The sequence below is a fragment of the Musa acuminata genome, chromosome BXJ3-1 (genome assembly GCF_036884655.1).
Source record: "Musa acuminata AAA Group cultivar baxijiao chromosome BXJ3-1, Cavendish_Baxijiao_AAA, whole genome shotgun sequence".
Lineage (NCBI taxonomy): Eukaryota > Viridiplantae > Streptophyta > Magnoliopsida > Zingiberales > Musaceae > Musa > Musa acuminata.
This window is the reverse complement of record NC_088349.1, coordinates 13,912,313-13,925,416: the sequence shown is the minus strand read 5'-3', so window position 1 is coordinate 13,925,416 and position 13,104 is coordinate 13,912,313. Positions and strand designations below refer to the sequence as shown.

General features: G+C 41.2%; 2 protein-coding genes across 3 annotated transcripts; one reads left to right on the top strand and one right to left on the bottom strand.

Annotated features, from left to right (window-relative positions):
• Positions 1 to 321: 321 nt before the first annotated feature.
• Positions 322 to 4,724, bottom strand: LOC135629044 (U-box domain-containing protein 52-like). Its single transcript, XM_065136170.1, has 10 exons — positions 4,422 to 4,724; positions 4,275 to 4,351; positions 4,066 to 4,184; positions 3,794 to 3,990; positions 3,673 to 3,724; positions 3,340 to 3,589; positions 3,167 to 3,268; positions 2,673 to 3,101; positions 1,845 to 2,591; positions 322 to 557 (listed from the first exon to the last, which is right to left on the bottom strand). Exons 1-10 carry the CDS (start codon positions 4,573 to 4,575, stop codon positions 471 to 473), a joined length of 2,214 nt encoding a protein of 737 aa, XP_064992242.1. The 5' UTR covers positions 4,576 to 4,724; the 3' UTR covers positions 322 to 470.
• A 997-nt stretch (positions 4,725 to 5,721) lies between these two features.
• Positions 5,722 to 12,786, top strand: LOC135585252 (serine/threonine-protein kinase STY13-like). 2 transcript variants are annotated; one of them, XM_065136867.1, is made up of 3 exons: positions 5,722 to 5,974; positions 6,302 to 7,300; positions 9,641 to 9,662. In XM_065136867.1, exons 2-3 carry the CDS (start codon positions 6,390 to 6,392, stop codon positions 9,645 to 9,647), a joined length of 918 nt encoding a protein of 305 aa, XP_064992939.1. In that variant the 5' UTR covers positions 5,722 to 5,974; positions 6,302 to 6,389; the 3' UTR covers positions 9,648 to 9,662. The 2 variants fall into 2 exon arrangements, with proteins under 2 accessions (XP_064992939.1, XP_064992938.1); XM_065136866.1 differs by lacking the exon at positions 9,641 to 9,662 and adding an exon at positions 12,084 to 12,786 and having other exon boundaries at positions 5,723 to 5,974.
• The last annotated feature ends 318 nt before the right edge of the window (positions 12,787 to 13,104 follow it).

Here is a 13,104-nt window from a genome sequence, read left to right as displayed (position 1 = left end):
TAGGATTATATTGTTCTAATCCTTTCAAGTCGATGAATGCTGCTATGACACTCGAATCGATTTGACGTCTTTTATAGCTTTAACTACATATGTCCACCTCTTTTTTTTTTTTTTTTTGGAGATCGATAGATTTCCCCATCCCCAAATATAGAAACATGTGATGGTATAATAACATAACACATGACAATGTTAAACAGTCATGAGAATGATGTAATTGAGCTTATTGTACTTTCACCTGTTCATCAAACCAACACAAACTCCAGTGGAAATAATATCAATGAAACAGTAGTTCGTGCACTTTAAGAGGAACATTTGGGGTTTTACCCTAGTAGTAGCACAGGTACAAACGCTTGCTACAGACATCTCTTGCTGTCATCATGAAGGAAGCAGTGTTACAAAGCAGCCTGTCGTGTGCAGTGACCGCTCCACACTGATTCAACCAACGCTCGCAAAAACAAGTGCTCCATCCATCATCTTCCAACGATGTTTGATCCACTGTATTGGCTTCTTGAGTTCTCATATCCCGACGGCACTTGCAGAGTGCCACTTCCCATATCCTAAGCGAAGAGAAAACAAATCAGATAACAAAATAATTCTGTAAAAAAAAAACTAATATTTCTGTCTGCTTAATTACTTTGGTGATCATTAGATTGAGACTTTACGACATTATCGTCGTGGTAATAATGAATTCTAGCTTAATATTATTTGTTTTTCTTTTTGAGTGACGGTGTTATTTTTTAATGCTTTTATTGACATTATTATCTACAATTACATAAAAAAAAAACTAATATTTCTGTCTGCTTAATTACTTTGGTGATCATTAGATTGAGACTTTACGACATTATCGTCATGGTAATAATGAATTCTAGCTTAATATTATTTGTTTTTCTTTTTGAGTGATGGTGTTATTTTTTTATGCTTTTATTGACATTATTATCTACAATTACATAAAAAAAACTAGTATTTCTGTCTGCTTAATTACTTTGGTGATCATTAGATTGAGACTTTACAACATTATCGTCATGGTAATAATGAATTCTAGCTTAATATTATTTGTTTTTCTTTTTGAGTGACGGTGTTATTTTTTTATGCTTTTATTGACATTATTATCTACAATGACAAAGTTGACTTAGCTAACCTACTTGGATGAGAATAAAAAAAATAACCATAACAATTATATGTTGTGATATTTCAACTATATGAAATCGATTATATGGGTTCTTTTCAAACATCAAATTTTATGAAAAAAAATAAAATTATTAGTTAAGTTAATAATATTTAAATATTTAATTATATAATGCCACTAGTATTATCCACATATGTTCATATCATATCATTTTAAATTATTTTTCTTTATTTTATCTTTCATCCAAAATATGCTTAACACAAATAAAAAATATATATTTTATTTTCATACTAACCCCTTATATCTATCTCAATGTTCTAATCTAGGAGATATAAGTATTCACACAAAATTGTGAATACTGTTTTCTACTTTAATTATCTAATTTTTATTTTATAAATAATATTTAATCGATCTTTTCATGTTGATTAATTGATCCAATATATTTAATATATATATATATATATATATATATATGTATATATTGAAACTTCTTATTCACTCAATTTAATTACATTATCATATATTCAATATTACTGTTGCTTGATTTATTTATTTATTTTTGCTTGATTGCATTATCATCTAATATTACTAAAATTACATATCATATATTTAATCTTAGTGTTTTGGTTGATTAATTTTTTTTTTATATTTAATGATTTTTGTATTAAAATCGATTATAATTAGAGGCTGTGGAGGAAAATAACAATTAAAATCTTACTTGCAGGGAAACTTCCGATACGGTCTGGAAGCTGTTCCCAAACACCACCTGCTGCATGTTCTCTTCCCCAATGTCTCTCAGTCTATTGAGCTCCGGCAGCACCGTCGTTCCAAGATCCGGGCGATCCTTCCGCCTTAGCTCGGCGCACTTCAGTGCCAGATTCGCCAAGCACAGCGCTTCCTCCACTGGCCAATCTTGGACCGATGGGTCCAACATCTCTGCGAACGTTCCCTTCCCGATCGACCGGTCTACATGATGCCTCAGCCCCATGGGAGACCTCCCGGTGATCAGCTGCAGCAGCAGGATCCCAAAGGAGTAGATGTCGGACTTGGTCCCCAGCATGCCCGTCTGCTGGTACTCGGGATCGATGTAGCAGAACGTGCCGGCGGTGGCGGTCATTCGATACTGCGTCACGTGGTCCGCCACCGACGCCGGGACCAGGCGGGCCAGGCCGACGTCGCTGATCTTGCTCACGTAGTTCTGGTCGAGCAGGATGTTCGCGGGCTTGAGGTCCCTGTGAACCAGCGGCTCCGGCTTCGTTTGGTGGAGGAAGAGCAGGGCCGTGCCGATCTCAGCCGCGATGCGGAACCTGTGCTGCCAGGGGATGGGTGGCGTGTTCCCCCGCCGCAGCAGCCGGTCCTCCAAGCTCCCGTTCGCCATGTACTCGTACACCAGGCAGCCGTACTCCGGGCAAGCGCCGAGGAGGATAACCATGTTCGGATGCCGAATGAAGCTCAATATCTCCACCTGCGCACGCAATCACTCACACTCAAATCTCTGTTCGTTGCAGGATTCGCCATCTTCGTATGCAGCGCTTAAGATCCATACCTCTTGCTGGAACTGCAGCTTTCCTTGAGCTGCATCTGGTCGCAGCACCTTCACGGCAGCTTGCGTGTGATCGAGATAGCATTTATAGACGGGACCATACCCACCTTCTCCAATTTTGCGGCTCTCTGCAAAGTACTCAGTGGCCACCTCTATCTCGTCGATCGTGTATTTCCTGTACTTCACGTCCGCTTGTGGGAGACACTCCATGGCTTTCTTCCTCTCCTCGGAGTCTTTGAGCACCCTCATCTCTGCATCCATTCTTTTCTGTGCTTCAAACTCCGCAATCTGTTTGGCAACCTCAGCTGCCTCCACGGCGGCCTTGCACTTCGCCTTCTCCTGTGCTGCCAGAGCCAAAGCAGCTTCTCCTGCCAGTCGAGCTTCTTCTAGTTTTTGCTGCTCCTCCATCCTCCAACGATGGAGCTCCATTGCCTACGGCAGAATCAATAGTCAGTCAGTGGTGTAATTCGATTTCGGTGGCTCTCGCAGATACACACCTTCTGTTTAGCTGAGAGGGCTTCTTTGCAGGCTGTGCTGTACATGTCCATTGTATGCTTGAGTTCTAATCTCAGCCTATTCATCTCCGCCTCGATAGATTCCTGTAAATTCCAAGATAGGTGTTATGCTTCCTGCGAGCATTTGTACTCGAACTTACAGGGAATGCACGTACCGATGCCTCGGACGAGAAGCTGTCATGAGACAGAGACGAGAACCCGGTCCCAGATGAGTAAGCCCCCACTGACCTTCGTGGTGATTGCACCGACTCAAAGCTGCGATCTGACGACATGTAGGAAGACCTCGTAGGGAAGGCGCGGTCGAAACTTGGCCTGCCACTGCTCACGAACGATACGTCGCTACCGGACATGGTCTCTGAACTGTACCTTGCGGTCAGGAACTGCATTCCCCTGTTGAACGGTGACCTGTGCACAGTCATGAAGACAGAAATGGTGAGATGGGAGGAGAAGAAGATGTTGGCCGAGTGCGTTGTGGAGGAAGCTCTTACTTCATCGATTCGGTATCTTTGTACAGATTGTAAGTCTCAGACGGAGCATCACCTGTCAGAAAGGAAGAGCTTAGTTTCCTTCATTGAAGCAACTAGCTAACAACATTGCAGCAGAATATACCTCTGTTGCGGTGATCCAGGGGACCGGATGCATGAGTCGCTTGGCTTTGGATTTTAACCAGTAAAGGCGAAATAGCCGGTGCTGGACGGACGGCGTTCCTCACGGACGAGACCTTCCCTTTGGTGATGATGTAAACGGTGCAGAAATCAGGCACGTTCTTGGAGATGTTGGTGCTGATGTCTGTGCTTCTGAATGATCTGAGTGCAACATGTTGAAGTGTAAGCACTCGTTCTATTCGTGATAGCAGCGGTGCTTGGGGATGTAAAAATCACCTCACGAATCCGCTTCTTGATGCTCCCACCACCAGCTTCTCGATAGCGGCATGTGAGACGAAGTCCACGATTGCCTTCGGGACGTCGGTGTTCTCCAGCACGATATCCTTGCAGTTAACCTGTTCGACGCTCAAACCGAGCCTAAATTTTCTAATCCTTGCGTTTAGAGTTCAATGTTTTGACAGCAGAAGTGAACAGAGATGACTCACATCCTTTCTCCTGCAGAAGCATCGGAAGGGAAGAAGTACTTCCTTGGCTGCGGACGCCGCGTCTTGTTGTGGCCCGGCTGCATGGCATCACACAGAGAATGAGCAGTTCGCTTCAGATGATACCACCACTGAATGCAGTGAGCTTACATGAAGCCTTGGTGTTCACGTGGACGAGGAGAAGGGACTGATCCGCGCCGACGACGTTGTCCAGGGCCCACTTGAGCGCGCCTTGGCTGCTCTTGTCCTTGTCGACGGCCACCGCGACCACCGGCAACGCTGACCCATCCGTCGCCGGGCCCATCCCTCCTCTCCTGCTGCCGTTTCGCAGACCAGCCAGCTCCGAAGAGATTGCTACGGAAAAGAAGATGAAGAGCAGGTTTTACCGGAGCATAAGATTGAGAGGAGGTCACCGACTCTTCCCCTCCTCTTAATGCCTCTCTCCGTCTCTCTCTCCTCTGAAGCAGCGGGAGACGTTTGTCTTCTCCATCTCGAGATGCCTCCTGTCTGTTGTGCTGTCGGCTTGTCTTTATGAGGTGCAGCGCAGATTTAGGGCGGTGGTTCTCCGAGTAACCAAACTTGGCCGAGTACGCTCTCCGTCCTCCCCTCGCTCCCTCCTTTCCCATTCGTAACCCTTGACGCGTTGTGTCCAGGAAGACAGCTGCTTGGAGCAACCGAGCCACCGCGCGTATAACCGCGTCGGCGCACGATTTCCACGATACACAGACACGACACCTCTCTCCAAACGTGCCACGTCAGTAACTCGTGCTTCCAGTTGCGTGTCCAGTCATGTCCGAGGCGACCGACCGAGCTGTCCGTGACGTCTCCGGCGGTGATTCAACTCGTGAGGCTCACATGACGTCGTCCCGACGTATTTAGACGGGTGATTCGGTCCGTCGGACGACAGCATGACATCATTTTCCGTCCGCCGCTTGTCCCGCTCGGATTGGTCCGTTCTTCTTCCACCGTTTCGCGTCGCCCCAGTCCGCTACCTGCCTTTTCATTGCAGGTACCCATGGCGCCACCGCGGGTCCCGATGGGTCCCACCGTATCGTCCAATCACGAAGCAGGAGCCCAACTTTCTTATATATATTGTAATCAGTGTTCCCGTAGCATTAAAGTATTAAGCATTTATTCTGTTTTAATTTAACTTTTTTGTTCCCAAAATGAGAAATTAAATTAATAATATATTTTGTAAATGGTAAAGTAATGAGTAATAATCGGAGCAATGATTGCGGATAAGATTAAAAATTGGAAATAATCGGCGAATGAAATGTACGGGATATCCTCGGGAATATGCACGGGGCGGGGATCGGGCGGTGTCATTATATCGCGCGAGGAAACGAGTTTTTACCGTAACGGCGACCGCCGACCACGCGGTCGAGAAGGCAAATATTTAAAAAGATGCACCCAAAAATCGATAAATAACACGAGAAATAAAACCCCGTCGCGAGGGTGTCATTTTTGACGAGCCCGAGAACGGACCGAGAGGAAAGCAAAGGAGTGTGCGGAGCAAACGACTTGCTCCTTCCTCCTCCGCTTACTGGTCTTCGTCGTCGTTGTCGTCGTCTCTCCGCGTCTCCGTAAGGGAAAGGGTTGAAGGTGGTGGTCGCGCCTCCTGTTCCCTCCCCGATCTCCGCCTTGCTGCCCCGCGATTCTGACTTCGGCTTCGGTTCCCTTTCTCTTCTCCCCTCTCGATCGAGGTAAGTCTCGTCGAAATCCGTAGCCCTTCGCCCCAGATCGGTTGGTTTTCGTGACTCGTGGAGTTCTCTTCTCGTCTGTGATTTTGTTTCTGTTTTCGCCCGTGAACTTTTTCTTCTTGGAGTTGGGGTGTAGCTGTGGTGAATTCGGGAGGCAATCGGACTAGTTTTTGATCGGTGATTCTTGGAAGGAGCGGAAAATAGTGGTTGATTCTGTGGATTTTTTTGTTCTTTTGTTCTTTACGTCCGTGGATTTCGTAGAAAGTTGAGATTTTTGGGTGCAAAATGCGGCGGAGACAAGTCCCCTTACAAAGAATGATTTGATTCTAGGTTATTGGATTTGCATTGAAGCTCGAATTTAGAGGGTCTGCGTGAAAATTGAGTCTTCGTGCATCGGAGAGAGTTTTTTGGATTAGAGATGTTGGAAGGCCCCAAATTTCCCGGCATCTTGGGCAGCGGTGGGGGGATCGATATTGGGAGCAGTTTCTATGATACCGCGTACTACCGGAAGCTTGGGGAGGGCTCCAACATGTCGATTGACAGCATCAACAGTATGCAGACTAGCGTCAATGGCGGGTCCATGGCCATGTCGAGGGACGCCAGTAGTGTCGGGTCGAGTGACTCGCGTACTGGCATCCTCAGCCACCCCGGGCTCCGCCAGGTTCCCACCCCGAATTACTCCGTAAACCACAGCGTCATACGACCAGGCAGGGTCAATCCGGGCCTGACGGATGATGCATTGGTACAGGCCCTGATGGATACACAACACCCGACAGAGACCCTACAGGGTTACGAGGAGTGGACTATCGATCTTTATAAGCTCAACATGGGAATGCCCTTTGCTCAGGGGGCTTTTGGGAAGCTCTACAAGGGCACCTACAATGGAGAAGATGTCGCTATTAAGCTGCTCGAGAGGCCGGAGAATGACCCAGAGAGAGCACAGTTGATGGAGCAGCAGTTTGTGCAAGAGGTCATGATGTTGGCTACTCTGAAGCACCCAAATATAGTGAGATTGGTTGGGGCATGTAGGAAGCCTGTTGTGTGGTGCATTGTTACCGAGTATGCCAAGGGAGGGTCCGTGAGGCAGTTCTTGATGAAGAGGCAAAACAGGTCGGTTCCACTTAGGCTGGCAGTACGGCAGGCTCTTGACGTTGCAAGGGGGATGGCCTATGTGCATGGGCTAGGATTTATACACAGGGATCTCAAGTCAGACAACCTTCTGATATTCACGGACAAATCCATAAAGATTGCTGATTTTGGAGTGGCTCGTATTGAAGTGAAAACTGAAGGGATGACACCAGAGACTGGAACGTACCGCTGGATGGCTCCGTAAGTGAATACTGTTACTTTCTAGTTGTGTCATCATGAGAAATTCTTAAGAAGCATTTGTCGCTAACTGTGTGCTGGTTCTGCTTGACGTTCTACTGAAATTCAGGAGAGACTCAATTAAAATTGATTTCCATGTATTTACATTATAAGTGAAGCTTCTAAATTTAGGCGGATGAAATTCAATAGTTAAGATTCTGGAAAAATAAGATTCTTTTGCTGCTAATTTTGATTTATTTTCTCTATTTGGGTTAAACAAAGTCTTATATTACATTTGGATGAAGTGCTGGGCTTCATAAATATCTTTAGAATAATTTCTATTCTCACTCCCAGTTTTTACAAGCTTTTACCTGTGCCTTCATAGGTTATGCTAGGAACTTTACCTAGACGGTTGCATATAAGAATGAATTTTGAATATCACATTTCTGTTGTTTTTTGTAAGAACCTTTTGAGAAAGCTGATCAGACATGAAACATGGAAGATAAGTTTGATGAAAAATATATCCCAGTTTAGCATGATCATACTGTATAATTGAATTCCATCAGTTTAAGATACCAGCGATATTTCCACCAAAGAATTCAGCATTTGTCATACGTCTTACTTTGATTCCCTTATATGACCTTTTCCCCGGAGTGCTTTTTCAAGTATTTTTCTGAGCGCAATCGTCACCTGAGTACCAGCCACTCGCTTTGTCATGTATGTGCCCTGTAATTGGTTCATTCATGATAATAGAGGACAGTATGTCTTAGTGGAATTCATTAAATAACATACAAAAAACTTATTAGTAAAGACTACATGTTTGACCTTCAAATAGTTAGTAGGGACGTTCATATTTTTGCTTCACTTTCATTCTGATTTTTAATTTATTTTTTCAGATAAATGCAATTCATTGTTGTTCGCTTTTCATGGACTTTGTCGTATAAGACATGGCTGCAAACCTCTGTCCATATTTTATTATCTTGGCAAAGGCATGTATCCATATGCATTGTCATCTCTCCTTTCTGCAAGACACCCCTGGCAAATGTCATGTAAAGCAACAATATGTCATAATGTGGCTATGATTAGTGGTACACTAAATCTTTTATTAAGGCTACTTATGCTTATGGATTTGATGTGCTTATTTATGATCATCTGTATGTGTGTGCTATCAACATATGCATGCTATAACTTATCTGGGGGTATAGATTGATGCTTTCTATATGATCCATGATGTAGAAATAACCATGCAATTCTACTTGATGGATACCAAAAATGGTAGTATATGTGTCCCGCATGTACTATTTTATTTGTTAATGCATGTTAGTGGATGTGGATGTATACATTAAAGTTAACTGGTTCTGTAATGCAACAGATTCAGTAATATATTTTACTGAGATGCAGGATGTGTACAAATCAACTGAGAACGTTAATCATACCCAGAATATTATCCCATGTAAATTAGTTCTGCAATTAGATATGCGTCAGCCAGATCTTTATTTGGCATAATAAGCTGTGAGTTTCTAGTGAGGAGCTTCCCAGTACTTTTTCTAAATTGATATTGTGCCTTGGAACATAATAAGAATTTTATTGGCTTTCTTACGGATCAGATTAATAGAACTTTCTTGCCTATTAACACCTTTAAAGTACCAATGATTCAAATCAAGAATCTTTATATATGGATTGGACCATGTCTGATCCTCTTCATCCTTGGTAAAATATCCTATAGATTCTTTACTGGACTAGATCTTGTCCTTTTAACCTTAGTAAACCAATTTTGTAGTTTCTAGTTGTTGAAAATAGACTACTCTGATTCAGGGACCTCTCAGCATGTTGGCATACAACTTTGTTTCTTAAATAGTGATAAACTGGATCCCTGACATACTTATCCTTTTAATTAATAACTTAATTCATTTTCTTGGTGCAAATATATACCATATATGTCACTGGGAACAACTAACTAACATGTTTGTGTTCATAAGTGAGCAGGTGCATTATAAATGAGATGCTTCTTTTAGGAAAAAAATGAATAATTAATAAATTTTCATGAAATATGAGATAATAAAACCATTACAGACAGTCACAGTACATTGTCAGATAAGAAAATTATTTTGCTATACTTGTAGATCAGATGCCTTCTCCCATGCTTTTGTTTGAGGTTTTAATTTTTTTTTTATTTGAACAACATTCTTAGTGCTCTGTTAGCAAGAATATTTGTGTTTTATTTGCCGGTATATTATTATTTCTATGTCTTGTAATATTCACAGAAGAACCAGAAGTAAAATTTGTCAAACCTAATATGGCATTTTGGTAAATATGAGATATCTGAATTTGCAATTGAATCTGTTGAATACTGCTCTAAAACAGGCTATAGGTGGGTATTCTCTATAAACAAGCAAGCTCATATTGGTTGTCTGATTCAACTGCTTGAAATACAGTGCTTAGTTTTCTTCAACCAGGTGATGATAGTCAAAAGATTAAACTCCAAATTTCAAAATACTTGTAATCTGTTCAAGTCAATATTAATATTACTCTCCTGGTTTATAAACTGAACTTACTTTTAGAAACAATTTTTTAAGAAAGTGCATAATGATCTCCGTCTTCTCTTTTATTCTGAAAATGAACTTGCTTGCATAACTTCAAAATTAATGAATGCATGCCTATAAGGCAATTTCAAAGGATTTCTTGTCAACTACAGAGTAACTGATGCAAATCAAATTTTAAAATATCATGTCTTTCCTTTTTTTTGTCGCTGTTGGCTTCCAATGTGATGAGATCACATGCTTGTGATAATTATGGATTCACAAGTATCAAAAGTTCATTTGGCAATATCATGTGACCTCTACATGTTAGTTTAAAAAACATCTAGCATTTTCTTTGCGAGATGAGCTGTGCACTGTCATATTCTCTTTGAGCATTTTGTTGTGTCATTGGATCTTCGGTTGAAATGCTTCGATGCAATTATTTATGAGGGAGGTAGGCCTCATCCTATGGCTTACTCCAAAAGTTGCAAGTCTTTGCCATTATTCATCGAGTTACCTGGGAGCAAAGCATATGACATTTTATTCTTTAAAGTTATCAAATCATATGGTTGCTATATCACAATGATCACATTTGAAGATTAATAATACCACAGGATATGCTTTTTAAGATTGAAACATACATGAGTATACTCCATGCATGTATATTATGTGTCCAGTACATTACATGAAATAGTTGCACTGGACTGCATCATTTTTTTCCTCTCACAGCTAGTCCTGCTTTGACATCTCACCAGGAAAAATGCTAGTAGGGTCTTGGCATGACAGAGTACATTTATGTCGTGCCCACCAGTGAATGCGTAACCTTTGCACATGAGACTTTTACTCCGTGGCCATATCATATCCATGATTTCTGTGAGCCCTTTTATTGTAAATTCTCTTCTTAAGAATCTGTAGACTTGTACACTGTATATTATAAACTTTATTTCACATGATAATCTGTTCTTTTATATCCCAGGTATTCTCACATATGTGTTTATTGGAAATTCCTAGACTAATGATATTGATCCATTATGACATATAGCCAACATTGACATGATTCAGTCTTTTTTTGAACATGCATATCTTTTTGAGAGTGACTGCTTCGCTCTCATCCTCTGAAAGTTCATTGTTCCTCGGTCACAACTGGTTGTTATTTGCTACTTAAAATTGTTAGCGTCAGGTTAGATTTGGAACTTCTGTTTGTAGCCAATTTATGGACTGCCATTTGCATGAGCTAGCACAAAATTTTTATATGCAAAGCTATGCATTTGCAGATCAACCTCTTAGGATGATTCTACACCTGCGATCACGCTTTCCTTTGGTTGTAGGAATTAATTAGCTTTCTGGTGCTGACGACATTTGATTTCATTTAGCCTCTATCTGATGGATTGGACAGTGTTTAGAATTGATTAGATTGGAAACTTTAAATTTTATCAATCAAGCATATTTCCATATCTTTTGCTTACAGTCTTGAGAAGAAGTTCAGCAGTTATAGAGAGTTCATTTCTGAAGAACCGTAGCTACCATATTTTTCTTTTCAAGCTATGAGAAAATTTTGACAATGCAGTTAGCTGATATTTTTAAGCAAACAAGAATAAACACACTACACAATACTTGAATATTATTTTGTCAAAATATTATATTATGTATACTGCTCATTCAAAAAAATATAGTTAACTGTGATGAACTGCATTAACCTCTCTCTGGAATCGTGTGGAATGCCTGACATTTTTATCCCATCTCGACAAACCCTTGTTTTCTCCAATAAATATATCGATGTACTAAGTTGGTGTTCTGATCATAATTTGGCTAACTTAGTGCAGATGATTTGGTGCCTCATTTGCTTATTTATCAGATTCTTGACATCAATGCTTCACTATATAATTGAAATTTTGTTGCTTGCTTACGTTCCCATAGATTTTATTAAAAGGAAGTTCAAACCTTTTTGGTATATGATACATTCGGCAAAAAGCTGTTCTTTGGTTGGTTGAGTAGATATGTAAACACATACTACTGCACTAAAATGGTCGTCAGCCAAGCAGGACTAAAATTTTTTCTGCCTTTACTACTGTAACTCTTTTTTATGTATACGAGCAGAAAGTTCTTCAGACCAGGTACACTGTGTGTTGATTCCTAAGTGATCTTGGAAAGAAATACTGACCTATCAACATCCGACACATAATTTCATTAATGTTTTCTTTTAACTAAAGAATCTGTCATGTTCTCTTCTACTTTGTTGGCAAGCATTCACTGTGAATTGGACTAACGATGTTCCTTCTTGGATGCAGAGAGATGATACAGCATAGACCTTACGATCAGAAAGTTGATGTTTATAGCTTTGGCATTGTGTTGTGGGAGCTTATAACTGGAATGCTTCCCTTTCAGAACATGACGGCCGTGCAGGCAGCATTTGCTGTCGTGAACAAGAGTGTTCGCCCAGTCATACCGCATGATTGTCTTCCAGCACTCGGCGAGATCATGACCCGCTGTTGGGATGCAAACCCTGATGCACGTCCTCCCTTCACCGAGGTCGTCAGTATGCTGAAGACTGCAGAGATAGAGATAGTAGGTGCTGTCCGCAAAGCACGTTTTCGATGTTGCATGTCCGAACCAATGACCACCGACTGAAATAGGGAGCAAGATGATGAAAATTACAAAGTAAAGAAAAGAGGGAGAGAAAAGGAAAAGGCAGCCAGTGTATTCATCATATTACTGGACTGGTTGAAGTAGAAGAAATGGTGCGTGTGTGTGTGTGTGTGTTGTTATTTGCCTTACTGCTTAGATAAATCTGGTTTCTTGTTGGCAGCCCTGCTTAAGTTTGGTAGCTGGAAGAACAACTTCTTCTCGTCTTCATTTTGTAATGCCTTTTGTGATGCTCATCTGTCGGTAGCTGCTGACTTTTTTCTTTGTTTTGTTCTTCCACCAATGAGTTGTTGAAATTTTCCTTTATATTAAATCTTTGCCTTGCTGGGTTGAAGGGAAGGCAACAAATGCTGACAGTGGATCTTATTTGGGTGTCACTCCAGCGTGGATCGAAAATTTCCGGTAGCTCGAACTCTTGCAGTCCAATCAACTAGATATGACAATATATAAACTAGATTTGTCATGTCACATGACATCTAAGAGAATATTCTATATTTGGAACTTACCATACCGATGCTAAATACTCAAATTCTTTATAGATTTTTTTTAGCTACAATGAATAAACACTAATTTGATCGTTGAAAAGATTTTATCGAACACATACTAATAAGCGTACTTTTCATAAGAATGAATCGAAACCAAACATATAAATTTTTTTTGAGTAAT

What these genes read in the sequence shown, in the direction of transcription:
- LOC135585252 (XM_065136866.1), top strand. Translation starts at nt 6,390, where the DNA reads ATGTTGGAAGGCCCCAAATTTCCCGGCATCTTGGGCAGCGGTGGGGGG. An exon ending in ACGTACCGCTGGATGGCTCC is followed by an intron (nt 7,301 to 12,083) that starts GTAAGTGAATAC and finishes TCTTGGATGCAG; the next exon opens with AGAGATGATACAGCATAGAC.
- LOC135629044 (XM_065136170.1), bottom strand. Translation starts at nt 4,575, where the DNA reads ATGGGCCCGGCGACGGATGGGTCAGCGTTGCCGGTGGTCGCGGTGGCC. An exon ending in CGTGAACACCAAGGCTTCAT is followed by an intron (nt 4,352 to 4,421) that starts GTAAGCTCACTG and finishes GATGCCATGCAG; the next exon opens with CCGGGCCACAACAAGACGCG. An exon ending in GCTTCTCGTCCGAGGCATCG is followed by an intron (nt 3,269 to 3,339) that starts GTACGTGCATTC and finishes TGGAATTTACAG; the next exon opens with GAATCTATCGAGGCGGAGAT.